Source organism: Gossypium raimondii, chromosome 7 (genome assembly GCF_025698545.1).
Source record: "Gossypium raimondii isolate GPD5lz chromosome 7, ASM2569854v1, whole genome shotgun sequence".
In the NCBI taxonomy this organism is placed as follows: Eukaryota; Viridiplantae; Streptophyta; class Magnoliopsida; order Malvales; family Malvaceae; genus Gossypium; species Gossypium raimondii.
The window spans coordinates 27607683-27634293 of record NC_068571.1 but is presented as its reverse complement, the minus strand read 5'-3'; the positions used below and the strand labels follow the sequence as shown (position 1 = coordinate 27634293).

The 26611-nt window shown below is 31.8% G+C and overlaps 2 protein-coding genes across 5 annotated transcripts; both read right to left on the bottom strand.

The window, feature by feature from the left end:
- Positions 1–8814: 8814 nt before the first annotated feature.
- LOC105797858 (mRNA-decapping enzyme-like protein) lies at positions 8815–11873 on the bottom strand. 4 transcript variants are annotated; one of them, XM_052633786.1, is made up of 9 exons: positions 11189–11873; positions 10920–11069; positions 10818–10845; positions 10679–10722; positions 10366–10406; positions 10224–10273; positions 9868–10011; positions 9656–9712; positions 8815–9115 (listed from the first exon to the last, which is right to left on the bottom strand). In XM_052633786.1, exons 2-9 carry the CDS (start codon positions 10950–10952, stop codon positions 8907–8909), a joined length of 606 nt encoding a protein of 201 aa, XP_052489746.1. In that variant the 5' UTR covers positions 10953–11069; positions 11189–11873; the 3' UTR covers positions 8815–8906. The 4 variants fall into 4 exon arrangements, with proteins under 4 accessions (XP_052489746.1, XP_052489745.1, XP_052489747.1 ...); XM_052633785.1 differs by having other exon boundaries at positions 10920–11072; positions 11189–11872; XM_052633787.1 differs by lacking the exon at positions 11189–11873 and having other exon boundaries at positions 10818–10850; positions 10920–11068.
- An 8406-nt stretch (positions 11874–20279) lies between these two features.
- LOC105797869 (actin-depolymerizing factor) lies at positions 20280–21938 on the bottom strand. Its single transcript, XM_012627764.2, has 3 exons — positions 21727–21938; positions 21151–21416; positions 20280–20662 (listed from the first exon to the last, which is right to left on the bottom strand). The coding sequence occupies exons 1-3, from the start codon at positions 21748–21750 to the stop codon at positions 20512–20514; spliced, it is 441 nt and encodes a 146-aa protein (XP_012483218.1). The 5' UTR covers positions 21751–21938; the 3' UTR covers positions 20280–20511.
- Positions 21939–26611: the final 4673 nt, after the last annotated feature.

Here is a 26611-nt window from a genome sequence, read left to right as displayed (position 1 = left end):
GACATGTCTTTACTAGCAACAATGGAATTTATAGCTCGATTAAAGAGTTAACGATATACTCTCATTGACATTTTGTGGATTGATAAATATGGAATGTGACCACAGGTTGCTTGTTCTCGACTGAACCATTTATCACAATATTTGTTGAAGGTGATCATATTAATCATTAAGAACATATTAATCATTAAGAAGACACGGTGGTGAAAATGAGATAAAATAAAGATTGTATTGCGTGAACGGATTTAACTCAGAGGAATCAATGATATCATATGAGAGTAACACACACATGACGAGGTCATTGGACAAAAATAGTTGGATGAATTGCTTTCGTAAAGAATATATAATAAGGAGTTTTCAATCATCGTATTTCTTCTAGACTGACACCATGATTAAATAAATTGCAAATTATCGAAACGATGCTTCTGGACATAATTGTAATTAATCGAGCCTAATTGTATATATCCGATTGGTCCCTCCACTAGCTCAACAAAAGCTCGATCGGACTGCATTTGTATCAGAAGAAAATTTTACGACTTTGGAAATAATTTAATTGAGTTGATTTGATTTATTCGATGTGGATTTAAATTAGGTAGTAGTGAGAATTGTTCAACTAGAGAATTTGATTAAATAATTTTCTTGAAAAATTAATTTTGGAAAAAATCTCAGTGATTTTTGGGAAAATTAATTTTGATCAAACAAAATTAAATTAACCAAATTAATTAGAATATGATATTTTTGGAAATTAATTTTCAAGTCAAACAATTAGCCAAATGAATAATTGAACTTGAAAATTAGACCTAAGATAAAAAAAATTGGGCTCGAAAATCCAAAATCGAGACTGAGACAAAAAAAAATTGGTCGAATTAGGCCTAGTATGAGAAATCGAGCCGACGGTCTAATCAGTGACTAGACCGGATCGGCCGAGCCTTCACTAGCCTAAACCAAACCGACAACAATTGAACCGGCTCGAGGTGTCGCAAGGGTGTTTCACCAACGATGGCACCACCAGACACGATGGTACCGGCGATGGAGACAACAGCATTCTACTGGCCGACGGGTGGTCCTTCGACAGTTGAGCAGTGGAAGAATCACACTCTTATTGGGACTTTACTGGATAATTTGATTTCAGATTAACTATTTCAAAATAATATTATTTTAATATATTTAATATTAAATTTAATTTAATATTTATCTTAATAGTATTTTATTAATTTAATATTAAAGTAATTATCTTAATATTAAATTTAATATAATATTTATCTTGCAGATAAATATTCTATTAATTTAATAAATTTAATATTAAATGTAATCTAATATTTATCCTAATAAGAATTATGTTAATTTAATATTAAAGAGATTAAGTTTAATCATAGTTGAATTCTCTAAACTCTCCCTATATAAACAGAACTTTGAGTCATTATTTTACACACATTTGAATTCAAGAGAAAGTTGTAGAGAGAAAATTCTCTGAAGAAATTATTTCAGAAGAATTCTAGAGATATTTTTCTTATTTACAACTTGACTCAGAAGTTTAGAGAAATTACAAAATTATCAATGGAGTAATTTTGTGAAAAAAAATTCGATTCAAAGCGAGCCCACACTTGGCAGACGTGAACTTGAGGATAGCGGAGAAGATTACTCGATCGAAGTGTTCATCCTAGACGAATAAAAAGGTAAAATTTTAATTAAATTTTATAATTTTAGATATCACAACCAAATTCTAGTTTTGTAAATAAAACTTAAAGCTCTGTTTTTCCCTTAAACTTATTTTCTGCCAAGTTTTCCAAACCTGATTTTCCAACTATTAGTATCAGAGTCAAGTTGTGCTCTATCTATAAGCATAAGCATGTCATCAAAATAGATTTCTCTTCTTCTTTAATGATTTGATTATATAGAAAGTGACATTCTTTAAATCTTATGCATATTTTGAGTTACATATGAGAATAGATGTGATATTATATATTTGTTATATAATTGTTACTTTTTGCCAAGGTTGTAGTTATTAGGAAATAGACCGTGGACTATCACCTCCACGTAGGAATTTTTTTAAAATTCATTGAATTCTTGTAAGCCAAAAGTGAACATAAGACTTAAATGTAACTTTTCCAAAAGAAGTCCATGGCGAAGAATAGATGGAATGATGACAATTGAAGACCCAAGGCATGCCTTGTGGTGAAAAACTGTGTAATTTTTTGTTTTTCATTTATTTTCTGGAAATAGAACTATAGAAATCTAGACTAACAATTTTTATTTTAATTACCCATCTCCTTATATATCTATTTTATAATTTTTTGTTTTTCATTTATTTTCTAGAAATAGAAACACAGTTGATCGATTAAAAAAATAATAAGTGTGATAATGAGAAAATACATGTGTTGTATTGTTTCATTCATTTCTTTAGGTTATTCGATTGTTGTGAGAAGTGTGGTAATGAGAAGGTGCATGTCTAGGATTTGCTTTGGAAAAAAAATTGGTTTTTAAGTGTTGAAATATTACTCACCTCTCTTTCCTAGATATCATTTATATTATGTTATATTATAATGTTGATATATATGTATGAGATGATCCACAATTGGTCAATTAAAAAAATAATAAGTGTGGTAATGAGAAAATACATGTGTTGTATTGTTTCATTTACTTCTTTAGGTTCTTTTATTGTTGTGAGAAGTGTGGTCATGAGAATGTGAATGTCTAGGATTGGCTCTGGCAAAAAAATCTTGGTTTTTAAGTGTTCAAATATGAATCACCTCTCTTTCCTAGGACCATACCTGGTGCACAGTTCACATCTACTTTTCCAGTTTTTCCCTTAAAAGGAAAATTGTGGAGAATCAAAATAGGTTGTTTTTATGATTGATTGATTCTTGTGAATAAATGAATGTGAATATTATAAAATTTTCATTGCATGTCATGCATATATTGGAAGCATGTCATATAGATTAGGTAAGAATGCCACTAGGACTATTTTATGATCATTCTTGAAATTTAGGATAAAAACCTTGCATATTTTTAAAATATTGAGTGAGAGAAGGTCTTTGAACTAGACTTACAACCTCTATTGATGGACCCTAAGTGATAGCATGATAAATTTTTGAGCCAGTTCCTACCCTAACGGCACCCTAAGGTGAACTTTTTCATGTGGGTTTACTAGATGAGATTTTCTTTTAAGGATAACTAGTTATGCATGACTCTTAATGAGATTGTCCCAAGATGACTCACAAATGAAAGCATGTTCACGATGAGTGTTAAGTCAATGATTATACACTCAAGATCATCTCTTATTAAATAGTTTCCCAATAAACGATATTTAAGCTAGAGATGATGGCCAAATGTTAAACGGTCGTTAGTTCGTGTGTAGTTTTGAGAATAAAGATTCACAAATTGATTTGATGTATTCCATATTCTTGCTAGTTAATCGTAAGACCCTAATGTGACATGATTTATAGGTGTGAAAATGATCGTAGAAATGGAAAATTTTATTTCAAGGTTTTAATACAAGATATATGTATCATACTACATTTTTATATATTGCTGAAATGAAAATATTTGCTTAATGCAAAGATAGTAATTAGTGAAACTTTATTTTTTTTCATTTCAAATATGTCTTCTAATCCTCTTGTTAGCATTCTTATTGAGAATAAATTGAATAAGGATAACTTTCTAGAATGGAAACGGAACTTGTTGATAGTTCTCAGCTGCGAGAAACACAAATTCATCCGTGACGAACCTTGCCCACCTGAAGCTTAGCCTAAAGCGAGAAATTATTGAGAGATTTTGACTTGATTGCTCAATGCTATATGTTAGTGAGCATGAGTAGTGTGATATAAAAGCAACACGATAATTTTTGTACTGCTAAATAGATCATGAAAAATTTGGAGGATTTGCTCAGAGGCCAAGTCGCATTGGCTAGACAATCTGCTATTAAAAATTTGATGAACTCCCAGTAGCAACCCAACACTCCGATCAAACAACATATACTTAGCTTATAAGATTCTTTGTGGAAGTGAAGGGAAATGGGCCTGAACTAAACGAGAATACTCAGATTGAAATAATGTTCAAATCTTTAACCAAAGAGTTTGCTATCTTTAGGGTTGTTTAGAACTTGAGGAACAAGGCATTTACCTTGACTCAGCTAATGAAGGAATTATAATCTTATGAGTTGATGCTGAATGGTGGTAAGCTGATTTGAAAGAAACCTGAGGCAAATTTAACTATGGGATACTCGTCCTCTAAGGGGAAGCAAAAAACTAAGGGAAAGAAGAAATCAACTAAGTCTTCGGCTCCACCTCGTGTGGATAGGAGGAAGGCTAAGAAGTCAAAAGATCCTAAAAAGATCAAATGTTTCTTTTGCAACAGGAAAGGTCACTTCAAATCAAATTGTAAGGAGTATTTGGATTACCTACTTGAAAAGGGAAAAGGTATGAAACTTTTTGTGGTTGAAGCTTTCTTGGTGGAGGAATCAATTGATAATTGGGTTATTGATTCTAAAGCCACTAACCATGTGTTTCTTCACAGGGGGTTAGCGAAACAAGAAGTTTGTGTGACAGGAGCCTCTCCTTACGAACTAGAGATGGGGGCTATGTTTTAGTCAAAGTAGTGGGAGAAGTTAATTTACATTTTGATAATTTTAGAAAGATTGTTTAAAATGACGTGTTTTATGTACCTCATTTTAAGAGGAACTTAATTTCTTTAGCATATTTATTTAATGGTGGTTATTTTGTGACATTCAATAAATAGATTTTTATTCACAGAAATCATTCTTTGATTTATAATGGATGGATGGAAAAACAATCTCTATTATATCGAACCAAATAACTACTCGATGCTTCAAACTAAAATGGTAAATAAGAAACTTAAAACTTCTCACTTCTCACTTCTCACTCTAATGAAGGGTACCTGTGACACTTAAGACTTAGTCATATTAACCAAGAAAGAATTACTAGACTCGTGAAAGATGGTCCCTTAAGTATGCTTAAGGAAGTTAGTCTTCCATAATGTGAATCTTGCTTTTAACCTAAAATGACTAAAAGGTATTTTAATGCGAAAGATAAAAGGGTCTACCTACCTTTAGAACTTGTGCACACTGATGTATGTAGTCCCATAAGCATCAGTGCCTTAGAAGGTTATGATTATTACATGACTTTTACCAAGAGTTTCTTATGGAAGTGGAAAAATAATTAAGTTCATCCATAAAGAATATTCGATATGACCGAGATGGGGAATACTTATCCAACAAGTTCTAAGGATACCTTATAGAGAATGAGATTTCATCTCAATTGACTGCACCAGGTAGTCCATAGCAGAATGATGTAATTGAGAGAAGGAACATAACCTTGCTTGACTTGGTTTGTTCAATGTTAATCTATTCACAACTCCCTACTTCCTTGTGAGATATACGATAAAAACGACTTGTTATATTTTGAATGATGTGTTAACCAAGTCTGCTTTTTAGGCACCTTATGAATTGTAGCATGGAAAAAAACCTACTCTAAATCACTTTAGAATATGTGGTTGTCCAACACACTTTCTGGATAAGGATGCAAAAAAATTGGATGCAGGGACAGAATTGTGCATGTTTGTAGGATATCCAAAAAGAACAAAGGGTGGATTCTACAATCCAAAAGATAACACGATTAAAGTTTCTACTCATGCTACTTTTCTTGATGAAAGCTACATGGATAACTTTAAGCCTCGAAGTAAAGTGGTACTCGAGGAACTTTCGAGAGTTGTAGAACAATCACCAAGTTCAATTCTCGAGAAAGTTATAGAAAAACCTACAAACAATCAACAACATAGGGGAATTCATCGTAGTGGAAGAATTTATAAGAAATCGGACTTCTTCATTTATGATGGTAGCATTTATAATAAGAAAGCCAATCATGAGGATGATGATCCACTCATTTTTGGGAAGGCTATGCAGGACATCGATTCTAAGCTCTAGAAACAGGCTATGGATACCGAGATGGATTCTATAGAATCCGATACGGTGTAGGAAATTGTAGACTTGCCAGTGCGGATTAAACCCATAGGGTGTAAGTGAATCTATAAGAAGAAGAGAAATGCGGAAGGGAAAGTGGGAACATATAAAACTTGACTTGTAGGGAAATGCTACACAGAGAAAGAATGCATCGATTATGATGAGACTTTCTCTCCAGTAGCCATGCTTAAGTCTATTTGCATACTCTTATCCATTGTTGCTGCTCTCCATTACAATATCTGACCAATAGATGTGAATATAACATTCTTGAATGACTATCTTGATGAGATTATTTACATGTCTCAACCCACTGGTTATGTTGTCAAAGGAAAGGAGTAGAAAATTTGCAAACTACTAAGATCCATTTATGGACATAAATAGGCGTCCCGTTTATGGAATAAAAGATTTAATCAAACGATCAATAATTTTGGGTTTGAATAAAACGTTAATGAACCTGATGTTTATAAGCTTATTAAGGACATAAAGGTGGTCTTTCTCGTCCTGTATGTCTATGATAATCTATTTATCGAAAATTATGTAAGAGAATTGTCATTGGTTAAACTGAGGTTATCTCAACAAGTTTAGCATAAAGGACTTGGGTGAAGCTACTTATATTCTTGGAATTTGAATCCTTAGGGATCGAAAGAATAAAATGATAGCTTTATCAAAAGCTTTATACATCGATAAGGTACTAGAACGATTTGCAATAACCAATGTGAAGCCAGACACTCAGCCGACTGCATCGGTTTTTTATTTTTCTTTGGATGACTGTTCTAAGACAGCAGAAGAAACAGAGCATATGAGTAAGGTTCCGTATGCTTTGGCAGTTGGAAGCCTTATGTATGTGATACTTTACACATGTTGAGATATTTATTTCATAGTGAGAATGGTTAGTCGATATCATGTAAATCCTAATCTCAAGCACTGGCAAGCTGTAAGCATGTATTAAGGTATCTTAAAAAAATCAAGGATTATATCCTTGTGTATTCTAGGGAGAACCTTACTCTTATTGGATACATAGGCTCAAACTTCCAAACCTATAAAAATTCAAGGAAATGACATCCAGAAATGTATTCATCCAAAGCGGTGGAGTCATAATATGGAGAAGTGTAAAACAAACTTTCACTGCTGATTCTACTATGGAGGCCGAGTATATGGCTGCTTTTGAGGCAATGAAAGAAGCGACTTGGCTTCGAAAGTTCCTAATTAATTTTAAAGTCATTACTGGTATGAGAAAAGCTATAACATTTTATTGTGACAATAGTGCTGTAATAGCTAATACCAAGGAAATGAAAAGTCACAAGAGGACGAAACACATTGATCGAAAGTATCACTTGATACGAGAGGTAGTAGCCAAAAGAATTGTAGATGTGGTGAAAGTAGCTTCTAAAGATAACCTTATGGATTAGTTTACTAAGACTCTTGTAACTAGGAGTTTGAACAAACACATTGAGGATATTTGAAAGTGAAACATAAAATATTTACTTCACTAGGGCAAGTGGGAGATTGTTGGGAAATGTGCCCATATTATAGTAAACATGTAATTATTTTTTATGTATTTTAATTATGAATAAATAAATAAAGTTAATTTCATATTTCATTATTATGTCTTTTGTGTTTTTGACTTTCATGTTTTGCATGCATAGCGAAATTGTGACAAACAAATATTAGCTCATTAATTATCTAAGTTCAAACTAATAATTAGTGGCACTGTACAAACGTTTACATTGTGAGAAAGAAAACTTACTTCGATACATAATCTAACGAGTCCATAATTCCGTAAAAGAATAAAAAAGATCATTTGATTCAAATACTTAAAAGGATTATTATGTCGTTTACAATTCCAATTAGGAAGATGACTAGTTTTGGCTATCGGAGCAGTTGACTCCATGGGTAGAGACATAGATGTATTCATTGGAAGAGTGATATAATAGACTGGACCCAAGATGAATTAATTCTGAATCCATTTGTGAATTAATTCACTTGTTACGTTCATGGTGTGATTTATCTAAATTCAAAGTTAGTCGTTGACCATGTGTATGTAATTCATGTGCTTTGATATAAGTGAATGCTTATGCTCTAAAGATGATTGAACCTATAGTCAGTATGTTGGGTACATGATTTTTGTATGACATGGCTTTACTAGCAACAATGAAATTCATAGCTCGATTAAAGAGTTAATGATATGATCTCATTGGCATTGTGTGGATTGATAAATATGGAACGTGGCCATAAGTTACTTGTTCTCGAATAAACAATTTATCACAATTATTTGTTGACAATAATCATATTAATCATTAAAAAGATACGATGGTGACAATGAGATAAAATAGAATTGTATTGAGTGATAATTATTTAACTCAAAAGAATTAAGGATATCATATGAGAGTAACACACATATGACGAGATCATTGGACAAAACAGTTGAATTAATTGCTTTCGTAAAGAATACATAATACGAAGTTTTCAATCATGTAGCGGCATTTTAACAAGCACAGAAAAAAAGCCACTATAGAACATGACCCTTAGCGACAATTTTATAAAAAACACCGCTAAAAAACATGACATTTAGCGACGCTTTACTCACAAACCCCGCTAAAGAGTATGACATATGTTTGTCATAATCTTTAGCGACACTTTTATGACAAACGCCGCTAAAAAACATGATCTTTAGCGTCGCTTTTATCACAAACGACATTAAAAGCACCGTTCTTTAGTGGTGTTTATGTAAAAACACCACTAACTTTGGTAGATTTGTAACATTCAATTTTCATCTATATACAATCCTTCCTGTAGCAAGAAATCCATTCAAAAACAGCAAATCTAAATGATACTTGAAATTCAAAGAAAGATATATGATATAAATTGATAACTGAAATATAATACAAAATTTTCTTACAATAATGTTAAAAGTTACAATGTTAAAAATATTCTAAATGTACTGGAATGTATTGCATGTAATCAGTGGGCAGAAGTTGAACAGAAAAATGCATACACTGAAGAAATTCACAAAGGCAGGATCATCAGGGATCTCTGCGGCACTGGGTGCAGTTGATGATGATGGCTCCAAGGGTCCATCAATGATGGCCATTGTTGAGACAGCTTCCAGTTCTTCAATTGCATTTGTGATTAATATTGTTACTTGGAAATTGGCAAAAAAGGAAAGAAACCTGGATCAGATTGGAAGCTTACAAGAAAATATGATAACATAACAATTGGAATAATTACCACTCATCATAGTTTAAATTTTACCAGTTAAAAAGAAAGAAAGCTTGAAAATTGGGCAGAAACTCAAATACTAAACAAAACCAAAACAAACACTGAGAATAACAAAAAAATACAATAATCCAGCACCTATTTAGTAGAAGAGAATCGAAGGGTTGAAGAGTCCACTACGAGAATAGACTCAAGTAAGGCAATTTAGAAAACATCAAAAACATTAACATCTCTTATGGATGGTGATAGATATGGTCAAAGAGCATCAAATAAGTTAAGTAGTGGCAGAATATAACTAATGAAGTAATTTCTAGTGCTTGAAAACTGCAATGTTGATTGAAGAACTCAAATATCACAATTATAAGGTACTAAAAGTCGAGAGACATTTCAACTCGATGATGTATATACTGATAACTAAGCAAAATGCTAATAGAAAAGCGGGGAATATATTACAATAATGCTTACCCTTTTGTTGATGTTGCCTTTGACTTCTAGGGCACCTTTGAGTATGCAGTAAGAATCCTGAAGATGCCAAAGCACATAAAATGGCACAAATAAGCGATAAAAAATATCATAAATTTTTCATCAAACACACACACACACACACAAAAACAACCAATGACCCGAATTTGGGAACCAAAAACATAAGCAAAAGAAATGACAAAAATTATCAGTACCTGCTAAAAAGATTCGCAACCTCCTCGAGTTCATGTGCATCATAGAACCAAATACCATTTTTTCCTGAGAAGCATTGTGGTATAGTAGATATTTATCCTGAACTTCATACTCGAAATCTCCCAAGAGGTTTTCCACCAAATTATCTGTTTATAAAAACTTTCTTAAGAGACTATTTTTCTTAGTTTAATCATCATTCTAACCAAAATTTGCAAAAGAAGATCGATTATAGAACATATTATATAATAAATCAAGAAACTAAAAAAGGCAGTAATTGCAATTTGTAAAAATCAAATCAAGCAATTTTCACGATTTAAGTTCACCGATACAATAAGATTAAGAATCGCATTAAACTAACCAGTATTGCGTCTATTCATCACAATAAACTGAAACCTAGGCTGCGTATTCCTGAATTGCAAACCGAAATAAATATCTTAAATTAAAAAAATTGAAAAAGTAGAAATTTAAAATATATAAAAAAAATTCGCTTTCAAAGTTACCTCTTGACAACAAAAAGAGATCCTTTGACATCTTTTCGAATCTGCAGAAACAACAAAAGAGAAGCAAAATTAAGTGTTTAAATTAACAAAAAGGACTTTAAAAAAACTGGAAATTAGCCTATTACCCATTGGCTAAGGTCGATGTTGAACTCATATATTGCTTGAATGAACCAATAATGCATGATACACAGTTAACAAAGTTCACGATTACCATTAAGCATTTTATCATACAAGCATGTAAAAAAACCAGATCAATACTAAGCTAAACCAGATCAATACTAAGCTAAACATATATATACATATACACACAAACCTCCAAAGCAGCACTGGGCTTTTTCATCTTAATGTAAACACTGGCTGAAAGGAGAAAAAAGAACACTAAGCAACTGAATCATTCTATCAAATATAAGAAATAAAAATAAGTAAATAAATGGTAAGTTGTGATTATTTACCTTCAGAAATGGCATCCATGGCTTTGGCCTTAGCTGAATGGGAAGCATCACGGTTATCATCGGTAACCTCCACAGAAAATTAATAGAAAGATAAGATAATACCTTCTGTAGAGGCTCATTATCAGGCTCAACCATGTCACCTTCGAGCTCGATATCCGATTTGACAATCTCATCTTCCTCTTCCTCTTCTTCTATATTAATTTTCACTCCTGCATCCGCAAGCTCCTCATCGCTTTCCTCCACCACATAACTCTTCTATAAACCAAAATCCACTTTCATATTAAAAAAAAAAAAATTTAAAAGATCCACTTTTTCAAATCCATCAATAAAAAAATTCCCAACAATTAGAAACTAAAAGAGTAAATTAATACCTTCGCAACATATAAGGACCCTTAGGCAAACGCTTTCATTCCTTTATACAATATTCAATCCATCGATGATTTACGATTATCGTCTTTAACTTCTTAGCAAGCTCATATTTCCTTCCTTCAAATCTCCAACATAACTAAATTCCAAATAAATTTAGTTTTCCCCAATTTTCCTTTAATTGTTTTTTTTAAAGTACTAAGAGAAAAGGAAACAAACGAAATGAGTGGTTGATTGAGTCAAACAGCTGACATAACTGGCACCGACAACAGATATGAGCTTGATTAGGTTGAACCGTTGCAAGCCGTGGTATCCACTCACCGTTGCCACCACTGGTTCCATCTTTTTCCTTTTCCTCTAGTCCTTTAGTCTTTTAGATGAATTTTCTTTTCACGGAAAATGATGTTTGTTAACCAGGAAAGTGGAGATTTTAAAAGTTTTCAGAGAGGGAAAAGGGACGGCATTCCCAGCCATGAACCCAGCATAATTTGGGCCGTGAAGCAAGAGGTATGGTCAGGGGAACGATGATAAGGGTGTTACTGTTGTTGATGAGGGTGATAGAGAAGATGACGAGCTTAAAGTAGCAAAAGTAGGGGAACGATGATGATGAAGACAGTGGTGGCAGAGAGAAAGACGGTGTTTTGAGGATACCGATTTTAGGGGAAAAAATTAGGGGTTTCAAGGGAAAAATTTGAGGATAAAATGGCACGATTTTTGTAAAGTAAAATGATTTTTTATTTTGCAGCATTTTTTTTATAAAAAATACTGTAAAAAATTATTTCATTTTGAACAAAAAGATGTCTGTTTTGCTCTGCTAAATATTTTTTATTTTGTCTGTTAAAAATTATTATTTAAATGATTTTATAAGATATTTATTATTACTATTTTTATAAATTAGATTTTATAATAAAAATAAAGTACTCTCAAAATAAATACGGTATATTTTAATAAGAAAACAAATGATTAAATGGTGTAATTAATTATTAAGTTAGAATTATCCAATGTAAGCAATTAATCTCACATATCAAATTTCTATTAAAGATTAAGACGTTAATCATGATTTTATATTATTCTTTTCCGATCTAATCTCTATTTTATTAGAGATATTTCTTCCTAACTAAAATATAACTATTTTGCTAGATGTTCGATGTGGAATGATTTTAGTTTTGTATTTCATTTTATTTGTTATAATTTGGTCCTATCCAAAATAGATAGTTTCCTATCCATATCAATCATTATTTTTTTTTATCAATTTTTTAATCTAATATTTAAATATATCAAATGGTTTAGATTAAATATTTTTAAATATAAAAGTATTAATTGATTGTATAAAATTTCATCTTTTAACAAATCTCAAGTAAACCTTAAATCCTAAACCATTTAATATATATAAAGTTTATCTAGTATCTCTTAAATAATTTAAAATATAATCATAATTTTAATATGTTAAAATTAATATTATCTCTTTACAATTATATAAGAAATTATTTAATATATAAATTTAAAAATATTAATTAATCTAAACCCTAAACTCCTAACCTCTATCACCTAAACCCTAAATCATAAACTATAAACTATAAACCCTAATCCCTAAACTTTAAACCCCAACCCTTAAACCAAAACCATAATCCATAATCCCTAAACCTTAAAATATTAACTCCTAACCTTAAAATAGTAACTCTTAAACCTTAAACCCTAAACCATATACCCTAAACTATAATGATAATTAATTCAATATTTTAAAATTAATACTATCTCTTTTACGATTATATAAGAAATTGTTTCATATATAAATTAAAACAATCAGTCATGTACCCAAAAGCTTTAAAATTATTTTAAATAATAGTATTTTAATTTTTTTCATTTTTAACAAATATTTTTCTATGTTTTTACTTTCAAATTTTTTCTTCGTGTCATTATTTTTTCTGAAGAATTTAAATATTCAATTAAAAATAAAATGTATTTTAATTAATATAAATAAACCAGTTAAATAATAAATAGACAGATAAAATGTTTTTTGCGGCGTTTTTGATAAAGCGCTGCTAATGCCACTAAAGCTCAACATAAAACGAGTGCGTTGTGCTTAATTTTTTTCGGCGTTTTTTAAAAAGCGCCGCTAATGGTCGACCTATAGTGACATTTTTCAAAAAGCGCCGCTAATGCTCAATCTATAGCGGCGTTTTTCAAAAAGCGCCGCTAATGCCACTAAAGCGTTGTGCTTATTTTTTTTTGTGGCGCTTTCTAATGGTCGACCTATAGTGCCATTTTTCAAAAAGCGTCGTTAATGGTCGACTTATAGTGGCGTTTTTCAAAAAGCGCTGCTAATGCTCGATCTATAAACGCCGCTAATGCTCAATCTATAGCAGCGTTTTTTATCCAAAGGCCGCTAAAAATGCCGCTAAAAACCTGTTTTGCTGTAGTGAAAGCAAATACAAAGTGAAAACCGTGAGGCTTTGGAGAAATTCGTGGCGGATACCAATAAGGGTATTAAGGCACATCTGCCTATCTTAAGGTCCAACTTGATGTTGCATGCTCAAGTCGCTATGGTTTCCTTCAATCTACGCCGCTTGAACTTCAAATGCATACGACATCTCGCCAAGTTTGACCTTAGCTTCGACGTCCTAAATCAAAAAGGGATTGTATGGAAGAAATTCCAAAGAAAATGAAGAAAATTCGGCGAGCTCTTTTATGACCAGGATTCAAATAGGTCCAACTCCAATTCTTCAAATGGTACTGCCTCAAAAAATGAAAACCTCGATGATGTCGCCACTTCTCTCGTCCAAGGGGAGCATTAAAATTCTTTCTATTGTACATCTATACTATTTCACATCTCTTCTTTTAATGAGATTTTTCTTTCTTTCTACACATGTCTTTCGTATTTACCTTATTCATATTCCCTTCTGCTATTTTTGATATGCTTGGTACCGACTTATAACGGTCCACACAACTGCATTAAATTTTCATAACACACATAAAAGTTATACTAACTTAAGGGATTAAGCCAAATCTAATGTAACATGTATACAGGGACAATTCCTTAACTTCTTATGTCTAGAGGATCTACTAAACCGAAGCGTTGATACCACTAAATTTTAACATGTTATACCCTACCCGATAGCTGGGTTTGAATACCAAATATCACAATTAAACTAGGTTACTTAATAGAATTCCTAACTTGATTTAATTACAACTTAAACCACACCAAAATTTCCATGCCCAATGTAATCCATACAACTTTATATTTACTTCTTACATGATGACCTTTCATATAATTTAAAACTTGAATTTAATTTCTATATTATACAATTATTAAAATATTTACAATTATTTTACCCTACTAGGCTGATATGTTTATAATTACAACGACTTGGAACTTAAATGTTTGTGGAATTTAATCTCACTTATACCTCGAGGCCTAACCTCTAAGGGCGCCCCTTTATACACATGATATTGTTATGGCACCATCCGCGTAAACTTGTCAATATCTGGCTTTGCCCCTCTATGGTCCATGAATCATTCTTCAATCCTGCATTCAGAGTAGTACAAAAGTAAGTCCAAAAGAACTTCATGGGGTTCTATACAACAATACTCATAGAAAACTCTTAATTTGACGAGTAAATAATAAATATTGCATAGAGTTGAAACTCCCTGAGAGACTTAGGAGATGTCACAAGTTTTCCATGGCGGCATTAATGCGTTTACGTGTTCTGAACTAACTGTTGGTGGTCTTGTCTATTAACATTCTCATTAACATACTTTCTCAAACACCCCTTTTTATGGGTCTTAACCCCATCTGGATTCAACTCAATTTCCACACTCTCCTTCTTAATTCGACTCATCATAGAGTGATCATATATGCGAATACCCATATGATGACCTCTAATGACGAACTTTTAGATGAGTCATTATAATTTTGGTTTCTCACATTATTTGCCTCATTCCACATAGAACTCTGCTGGTTTATTCCCGACCATGAATTTCTTATAACATCTCTTAAGCATGAATCCTTCCTTAAAGGAGAACACGTTTACCGAGACTCTTATTGACAGCCTTAAATATGGAACATGGGTGGTGGATAAGCACCCCTCTTTCTTGGCGGACTCATATTTATCAGATAATTCTAAAGGACTTCCCCATTTCAGCCTAATCTACCATGATGCTCTCAAAATCAGATAGTCTGCCCCATAGACTATCTTTTTCTTAAGTTGTCTTTGGCGGAGTACTACTACCTTTAGCCCCATGTGGATTAACCTATGCTAGAAAGTCCTAATGAACATCTTTTTTCTTTGTAAATCCCTGGTGGACTTTATCAATCAATTAGCTTTGGGCGGACATTCTCTTCCATATAGTCCTTTGACGAACTACCCACTTTTTTGGCTACCTTTTTATCGATCAGCAATTGGGATTTCAACTACAATAATCCCTTTTGTATTTGCTTAGCCAATGGTGGCTGCCCATCAACTCAGACAGAATCTTAATAGCGAGTACTATATTTGCCAATATGTTAAAAGAATTTCTCCTTCCTTTCACACATACTTGTGTTAAGACATTTCTATCAGTTCTACTCACCGTTGCATTTTGGCAGATCCCCTTATTATTGAATTTTTCTTCGCTCTTAGACGCACTACGACCATTTCGTCATACTACTCGCCGCACGAGTCATACATTGACTTCTCCTTTCATGCCCTGGTGGGCTTCCTAGTTTACTGTCCTAGCAGACTTTGTATGTTCCCATAACCCAACTATGGTCTTACACATTATAATCCCATGTTTACTATCCTGGTAGACTTCGTATGTTGCCATAGCCCAACTATTGTCTTACACATTATGATATCATGTTTACTGTCCTAACGGACTTCGTATGTTTTCATAGCCCAACTATGGTTTTACACATTATGATCTTATGTTTAATGTCCTGGCGGACTTCGTATGTTGCCATAGTCTAGCTATGGTCTTAAACATTATGATGACATGCACCTATGATTCCAAAGAATTAGTAAACCTTTTCTGAGGTATCGCTCTAAAGGACCAATCGGTAACCGTCGTCATAGTGTCGCTCCATAGAGTCGATAGACCTTTTTCACGGTGTCACTCTAGTGAGCTAGTAGATACCATTCCATGTTACCGTCTAAACTCCTTTGTATCCCCATTTCAGTCCGCACATTCCTCCAATACACCAAATTTTTCTATCTTCATCTAACCCACCATTTGCTACCCTCTTTACACCACATTTCATATTCGTACATAGCACGCATATCATTTCAATCAATACTATTACCAATAAATTACCATACCAGTTTAATAGACATCCTTAGAATTTTCATATTTATGCAAACCAATGCATGCATATTATATCCACACAATCTCAATTCATACTTGAAAGCAACCATAAAATCAGATTGAACTCAGTGCAGATCATACAAGCACTATAACAACAACAAGAACAGAGCACCCAAACATGGAGTATAGAAACTCACCTTACATCCTTTGCCCTTGTCAGCTTAGCTTGTCCAAATGCTAAAGCCTCCTTCGTCCTGACAACTAAGCATGGCAACCATTTATCGATTAAACCAAAGGTATACAAACCTTAAAATCCTGAATCCATTATTCATAAACTTATTAATAATCCTTACTCTTATTCTTTCTTTAATCCACTAGTACAAAAGTTAAGAAAGCTTACCAGTTCCTCCATTTCTCTACTTTTAGAATTCAAATCTCACGACTATAGCTCCATGCAGAGCTCTCCCAAGTTTTCCTCTTCTTGGGAACAATCGAAGAAGACAATAAAAATGAGAAGAATATGCAAATAGAATTGAGAAGAATTCTTTTTGCAAGAAGACCCCTTTCTCACCTAAATATATATTTCTTCTTGCATGATCTCCAAATCTTAATTAGCCATCCATCGACAATCATTGTGTCTCCCACTATAGAATAGTTAATTCCTTTTTAACCTAACAAGAATTAAAATCTAACTATTTACAACCCAACCACTTAAATTTATAAATTTTTTGGTAGAGCCCGCCAACTTAATACTTTACTTAATTCACTCTTAATCCTCCCACAAATTCAGGTCTATAATGAAAACGGATGTGACACAATAACATTAACAAATGAGTTTAACAGTAAGAAGTAACTCATCATGTAATTGGGCAATGCTTGAAGAATTTACTTACAAAAAAACTTCCCCTTAAAGGATAATAAACATTTCGACCAACTCTAGATCCTTTGATGTAGTTTGTCAACCACCTATTTGAATTCCAATGATTTTTACTTGTCCACTACCAAAGTTAAAGAAAAATACTTATCATGTCTCTTTCTTTTTGAACCCTTAAAATTGTTTAGATTCCTTTTCATTGTTTGAGAGGTGCATTGATACTGAAATATATCAACAATTTATCCAAATTAACTTTTTGGTTGGAGCTACAGTCATACTCAATTAGCACACCTTTGACCCTTTCTACCTCAACCCTACTATTTTGCCCGAAAAGAAGGATATTATATAAAAGAAAAGGCAATCCATAAGTTTACTCTCATTGGGGCGTGCAAGACTATTTAACAACCTCCACAAAGAAGTTGTTATTTTCCAAACCCCTTGCCTCTCCACATCTACCCTATCCTCACCATCATTTCCTAAGTTTCACTCTTCTTTCTTAATTTTGAACCTGATTAAGCCCCCGCCTTGATATTACGCTTGAATTTGATCAACTTCATATTCTTTCCTAAGGCTCAATTGTGGTTATCTTTTTCCCTTTATTAATCATAGCCTCTTACACCATTTGATTCCCCAATACTTGATCCTTGTTCCAAATCAATCCCCCTTTCTTGATTAATCCCTTGACATTGTCCCCACGAGCCAAATTAGTACCCATCTACCTCTATGCAACATAGTTTTGGGAAATTGTGTTCTCTCTGTTACTTATTGCCTCTTTTGATTCTCCTTTCTACTCAATTTTCTCATTGTCACTTCGTACAATTAGGATAGAATAAGAACCCAAATTTTAATGTAAAGGTAGCCTTGGAAACTCACCAAAAGGAATCATGTCATCGTTATCCTCCTTGAACGTCTTCCCTTTAAGCAAACCTCCATAAACATTTGTTATCAAGCCATATCTATAGAAGATATTTGAAAGTCATTCATAATTGATCAAGGCAACTCTAAGAAATCCATTATTATTTTTAAGCACAATCAACCATCTAAGGGGGGTTTTTGATATCCAACTCAACTCTAAGTCAAATGAAGCTATCTAAGTTGCCATTCTTGTCATTCCAATCAATAGCCACCACCTTTCCAATAATTCCCCCAATAGTCATTGCTATATTTTGATTTATGTATCTAAAGGGGTATTGTAGATTTGAAGCCAAGATGAAGTTGATGAGAACACATGATACCTTGAACTATATAACACCAAAAAGTGTTGCATAATAAATAGGTTTGGATTAAAAACCAAGGGTTTTCATCCACAATCTTATTCTTATCATCTTTAGATCCAAATTTAACCACAAAAAAACATTGGATACTACAATCACAAATTTAAAAACTACAATCACAGCCTCTTTATTGGAAGTCCTTTCAATAATGACCCAACCCACCACCCAATTTTCCTACTTTGTGAACTCTCCCAATCCCTTTACAATCACACCCACCACATTTGAAGTTTCCTCAACCTTGAAGAAAAGTTTGCGGAAAAGATCCCCAATGTACTCTGCCATCATGCTCTAATAACAAAAAAAATACGAAATCACGCAAATCCTTTCTAAATCCCCACCCCTTAACAATTGGCATGTATTTAAGTAGGGAAACCCTCTTAACATTCCAACTACAACAACCTTTATTTGGATCCCTGATTCACCTGCTCACAGTCCACCATTTCTTGCCTCTCTCCCAAACCTCTTGATACACCCAACTTTCAAACTTACATCATCGAAACCCATTGTAGATCTATGTGAATCAACCTTAGAAACTCAAAGAGGGAGAAAAATAAGAAAGAAAAAAAGCTAGAAGTAAAGCAAAATCACAAGAAAACAACAAAAGCTATAAAATCGCATTGCACGCTGACTATGTTTATATAAGGGCTAATCTAAGGGAGGCAAGCATTGACCTTGGCCCTTTTAAATGGCAAAATTGCTTTATAAGTCTTTTTGAAAATGATGAAATTATAAATTAGTATAATTGTAAATTTGCCTTCACCCCTATGTTCATAGAAAACCCTAAACTCTAAGGGTTTAATTGATTTTCAAAATGTTCTTTAAGCCTATGAAAAATGAAGTTAGGCTAAAGCTATCTACAGAATGACATTATAAATAACAGCCAGCTCTTTTACAAATAGTCCAAGCCGTATATTGGCGGGGTTTATTTTCTGATAGCATATGCTACTTGTTCCTCAATCTTCATCAACAAAAATTCAAGAGCACACCACAGTGGATATATAATATGGGGGTTGTCATTGGGAGTGAATGGTTAACGGTCCTCTGATCTTGTTGGTAGAATTAGATCTTTTTATTTTAGTGGTAAGACTGGATACCTGACTGGATAAATTGGAAAAAACAGCCCCCCCCCTCCCCCCGGAGGGTTAAAGAGTTTGTTCAATTCTCCGCAAATGTGCTAAGTTGCAGAGAATCGTGAGTGCATAGGGCCATGGACAATTAGGGCGTACGCTTCTTTCAGTGTCGGACACATGCTTGTGCCGGCAAATATTATGCAAGCTGCCGAAGCATTTGAATGTCAAAGCTTGAGGAGTTAGTTAACTCGTTTGGGATTTTGTGGTTGGTCCAGAAATCAGGACAAGACAAACTAAAGGGAGATGCAAGGAACCTTGCTGAATGGCAGACCGCTATTTTTGTTGTCCTCCTCATCTTGTTTCTGTACAGTGTACCTTTTTTCTTTTATAAATTCTTCATTATATCATTCAATTTGGGTAATAGGAAGCTTGTGAAAGCGCTTACCCTTTGAAAAATTCCCACATTTTATTAACTTTCTTGAAGCATTGTAAACCATGCTCCTCAATTATACTGAAAGGCTTTTTCTTTAATCCCACAATATTTCTAGTTCCAAATATTGGAGCAGGAAATACATTAGGTAGGGAAGCAAAGAGAACATTTGTGAGACATGCCAAATTGCCAATATATGTGAATGGTAAAGAATCTGAATTCATGGCAACAAAGATACTTTTAGCCTAGAGCTTCAGATCAGCTTTTTACCAGATTCTGGTTATTCAAGGACTAAATATGCACTAACTCGTATGCGAAAATGATCCTGCACCTAGCTTTATGAAGCAAGGAGTAATGCAGAGTTGGGTAATCAAATGGAACAGCTAAAGCTGCAAACTGTTCAATGAGCACGATCCCTCAACACTTCAAGATCCATCTCTGTAGGGTCAGTAGCCTGAATCTCGTAATGGATACCGTCCAGTTCCCTTCTAAGCCTGTCTTTCGATGTGGCATAAAGCATCTTTGCACGGATTCGAGAGGATGAAGGGCACCTGATCAACAAAACACAATTGTTAAGTAAGAAGAACATCCCATCGGCAACTTTGTCAATATGAAAACAACAATAATGATGTCATGTAATTAAATGACACAAAATAGGACCATTTGTTATCCTTGGTGAAACCATAGGCTAGAAAGAGTAGGTTTCCAAGTAAAGTAAAAAACTTAAGTAAAATCAGATGTCCGCTTATGGTTATATATGCAAGTCTATAAATAAACCATGGGTCAAATACTATCAGTATTTTATGTCCTTTCTAGCTGCAGGCCAAACACTTAAATAATCTGTTCTTTATGGCACATTAAAGAACAAAAAAAGGGTAACAAATAGCATACAGACATATGCACTTAAACATCAGAACAATCTGAAACATAAGCTCCATGAAAGTAAGAATAAAACAACAGCACAGTCACTAACAAGTAATTACTAGTGTCAAATTTGTTATACTGCAATAATAAAGTCAAACCAAAGGCAAAAATCTACCATGCAATGAAGAAAATCTTGCTCTTTTGACAATTCTCAGAAGTAACAAAATCAAAGTCGTAGACGGCATATCGGCAATCAGTTTCAGGCAGAGATGCAGCGAAGTCATCATAGGTCTCAGCAGGGGCACCAGTTTTCTCAACCACAACCTCCCTTTTCTTCTCATCGATCCTATATATCACATACCGATAAACTTTCTTCCTTTTCAGCTCCAAGAAAGTATCCTTGGTCTGATCAGCAACGCCCATGCCTGATGTAGCATTTGGCTGGAAATACAAGCATCAACCTTAAACATTTATTTGACTGGTAAAGGTGGAATCAGAGTTTTCATATTTTTCAAGAGATGATAAAAAATGGGTCGACATGTTTATTAATTTTGGAGCATCGATTGGAACATGAGAAGTAATTCAAAGTTCTACAGAAAACCAAACAACATATACAACATGCAATAGCAGAAAGTCACATTAACAGATACAATAAATTGATATCAACATAAGAAATAGCAGATTAAACATTTTTTTTAACATCTCAAAAGGAAATAAAACAATAAAGAAGCCATGACAGAGTGAGATATACCCGACTGAATCCTCTAAACGACATGGAAGCAAAAAGAAGTAAAGCAAAGGGACAAAAGAACAGAGAGAAAAGGAAAATAAAGAGCAGCCCTAGGTTAAGTAACAAGAGCCCAAGAGGCAGTAACAGAGGCGGAGACTAATGAAACAGAGCTATGGCGCTTATATTGTTAATAAAACTACAGGGAAATGAAGTTCAAAATAAACAAAATATGCGTCATATATGATATTTTTTTCACACCATAATATATATCCAGTATCCACTACTTCATAAAAATAAAATGGAGATCTAATGCCACCTTTGGCTTCTTTCTTTTATTTTTATTAAAAATAAAATTCTTTCTAAGTCTAATTATTTAGTTAATACAAGTTTATATATTTTTAAACATGACTAAGCAACAAAAAACTATAATGGCATTGTTTGCTGCTTTTAGTATTATATTAAATTCTAAATACAAAGATGTTATATAGATAAACAACAGAATCTTATTTTATTCTCTACTTTTAAGATTATGATAAATTGGAAATTGAGTATGTATGTTATTATAAATGTAAGATGATATAAATTTAAGTGTATTGAAGTGAATTATCTTTCTATTAATAAATTGAGAAGATGTTATGTATACTAGATATTGTATTAAAAAATAGATATAATCGAAATTTATAATGAAATTATTAAAAAATTTATGATAAATTTAAAAATTAAATGTAAAATATTAATTACTGAAATGAAAAATGAATAAATAAGAAAAAAATGAAAATGACAAAGGAATCTTCCACATAGAAAAGGGTGGGGTAGCCTTGCTGGGGCGGTGCGTAAGATTAACGCCTGCAATTTGCATGCTTTATTATTGCTTTGGCCTTTTGGAGAAACTGTCAAATTACAAAAGGGAATCTCAAGAAAAAGAGTCCCCCTTTTCCAAAAGACTTAAGTCACATTTAGCAAATAAATATACCCATTTTCTCATTTTAGTATTTAATTTTTTTTAATTTAATATTTAAAGTATTAATTTTTTATTTTCAATTTATTTTGTAACAAAAGTTAAAAAAAATTATTAGGCAATTTTGGTAATGGAAAAACATATCATGGCATGTTATAGTCAATGAACAAAATGTCATATAGCAATTAAGTTTATTTAAAATAAAAATATTAAATTAAAAATAAAAAAAAATTATCATATTAAATATTTAAATATTAAAAATCCTTTTAACTTTGATCAACCCTTACACAAAGTTGACAAACTGCTGATCGACCGCTAATCGTGCATTGACTAGTCACATGGAGCTATGAGAACATATCAAGTGTCCTTTTTTTACTTTTTAAATACTATATATATTATATTGGTTAAAATGTATAATATATATAATGAAAAAATTTAAAAATAATTTTTTATAAAATTCTAAAACTTAAAAATTTAAATTTTTAAAAATATATAAAATTGAAAAAATGTTATAAAAACGAAAAAGTATTTAAGTTTCAAGTGATTGAAAAAACTTGAAATTTAATTTTTATAATTTTAGAATTATATAATTTGGAATTTTATAAAAAATATTTTTACTTTTGAAAATACTTTTTTACATTTTTAAAATAATATTATTAATTTCAAATAATTTCATTTCAATTATCATATTTTTGTTAATTTTATTTTTATATTTTTTATATTTTTATGTGTTTTTTTAGATTTTATATATTTTTCAGAATTTATAATATTTTTATGTTTATATTTTTATTGTATATATATATATACATTTAATAAAATAAAATGTTTATTTTTACTTTTGTGATTGGTTATAAATTTTTTAACGGTTATAAAAAATGGTCTAAAAATATAATAAATACAGACTTTAGGTGCCAAATGAGAAGTGAATGTACTTTAGGCATCAATTTAAATAAAAAAAAATTAAATATCAAAATAAATAAATAAATTATGCCTTTTTAAAAATATTCGTCATCATTTTAAACCTTCAAACTAAATACACAAATCTCTGCCGCCACGGGACCCCGTTTGATCATCATCATTAATTCAACTGCTCCTCCTACTCGCCGCGTATCTTATTATTATTGAAGTGAAATATATGTTTCCATGCAAACTTGACCCCAATATTTCAATTTTGTCAAGTTGGGCCAAAATATCACTATATTATGGGTCGTACTGTAACAGAACAGGTTTTTTTTCCATCTTACAAATGGGATTGCAGAGGTTGATGTGCTTGTAACTTACTACCAAAAACTGAGAATGATAAATACTTGGGTTTGCCAATTATAGTGGGAAAGTACAGGAAAAGAGAATTTGGAAGCATAACTATCATGCAGCGGCTGCAAGGCTAAAGGGTACAGGTGGTATCCTTTTCAATCCATTAATTGCATTAGCTATCAATCCCCTTGTATGCAAATGCAACGAGTTTTGTTCTAGTTTTTCAAGAGCTTTGTGTATGAAATGTATTATGTGTGGGATTAACAAGGTGGAGTCACGAAGAGAAAATGACTGAGCTGATGGAGGTTAGTTCAACCTGACTGAACAGAGAATCAAAAGATATTGAGGGTGAAAATAGTGGTGGTGAAGATGGGCGGAGAGTAAGGTGGCAGAGTATAAGGAAGAATGTGAGAGTCTACCTTTCCTTCTCATTCTAGGATTATTGAGGAAAAATATTTATTTTTCATATTTAATGGATTCAAAATGAATAATTAATTTAATTTAATTTTTGAATTTTAATTATTTAATTGTAATTAATTAAATAAAAATTTAAAAATCTTAAATTAATTCTTAAGTCATTTTTATACTCAGGGAGAAAAACATATTCATTTGTGAATGCGACACATTTCTCTAACTTCATCATTTCTATTCATTTAGTTTAACATTCAATCCATTTCTAATTTCAACGAGCTAGGGCCGTTTGAACATATGTAATTAGGACTCAAATAATTTATAATTAAGTTCCATCTTTTCACTTATTAATTATAAACTTATTTAGTCACGACGGCATTCCACTATAGTATCATGACTGAACTCTCCCTAATTACATACATTTACGAAAGTTACTTAATCAGTGCTTATCCAATGACCTTATCATAAGTGTGTTACCCTCATAAGTTATCCTTAATTTTTTTGGGATAAACCTATTTTTCCAATATGATCTTATTTTATCTCATGGTAATCATTATATTTTTCTTTATGAAAAGTCAATTACTATAAAATTATAATTAAGTCATTTATCACAAAGATAAATGACCCGTGGTCACTTTTACTTTTCATCTATCATGTAATGCCGATGAGACGATATCATTTACTCATTAGTTGGGTTATGAATTCCACTATTGTGAATGGTGCTACATACTGTAGAAGTTGTATATCCAATGCACTAGCTTTCGGTTCCTTATATATTCAAACTAAAGCTTTTACTTACATCAAAGCATACAAGTTATGTGTACATAGTTTATCATTCATTTAGGAGAAGTGTATGTCACACTATGAACATCACAAGTGAATAAATCCATAAACGGATCTAGGATCTATTCTACTTGGATTCTGTCCGATGTATTACCAATCCAATCAGTCACATCTATATCTCTATCTTTTGGGAGTTATCCACTTCGATGCTCAAGAAAAAACATCTCCCTAATTGGATCGACTTGCTCATTTCCGATTAAACTAAGGACATATTTAGGTTCATCTACTAATACAAGCTATCTTTTCATATTACGATCTGACCACGTAATACCACTCAGTATTAGTTAAACATTAAATCACTAGTGAGCCAATATTTGCTTCTATTTTGCTTTGCATGCAAAAACATTGAGGACAATATACAAAGAGTATTAATGTAATTAATGAACGTTATTATTAAATTTGTTCGAAAATTGCAAGTATACAAAATGAATATAGTACACTTAGGGCACCAAATCCAACAATTACATGAAATTATAATGTTCAATCATTGATGCATATATATAAATTATTAATGTATTATATACTATATGATATGATATAACATTATAGTAGAAGGTTAACTTTCAAATGTACGAAAAATATAAGTACTTAAAGCATATTTCAACCAACATAATAAACAATAATATATGATACTAATTAATATATTATGTATTACTCTACTATTAGAGTATATGAAATAGTATTATATATAATGAAATAATATGTTTAGTATATTAAAATGCATGTTTATAATTATAACTAACAATACATAAAATACTACTAAAATTTATAATATTGTAATAAAATATTATTTTAAACTAGATTTTGAATTGGGCTTTAATGTTGACAAATCGTTTTTGGGTATTAGGTTTAATTTCTTTTTATTTTGGACTTGAGATTGTGATATAATTAGTTTATTTTGAGTTTGGGTAATAATAATTATATTACTTAGGTTTGGGCTCAGTACAATATATTTGGGTTTTGGAATAAATATTTAGAATATAAGTATTAGGTTTATAAATTTAATAATAAAGATAAAAATTATTCAATTGCTAATATAATATAAAATAAAATAAAATAATATAATATAATATAATATAATATAATATAATATAATATAATATAATATAATATAATATAATAATGAACAATAAAATATATTTTTGTTAATTCATATAATATTATAAAATAATAAATTTTACATACAATAAGTATTTTATTTATTTTATGTAAAATAATTTTATCAAATATATATAATTTATGCTTTTTATAAGCCAAATTTGAATTGCATTGTCATTGTAGAAAAATAAAAATGAATTATTACATTCAAAAATGAAATATCTATAACTTATAAAATTCAAAATTATCTAAATCCATCAGAGACCGCCCGACTCGATTCAAGCCCGAATCTGAAAAGATTCGAGCCCGAAAGCTCCCAAACCCGTAACAGATATGAGCTTG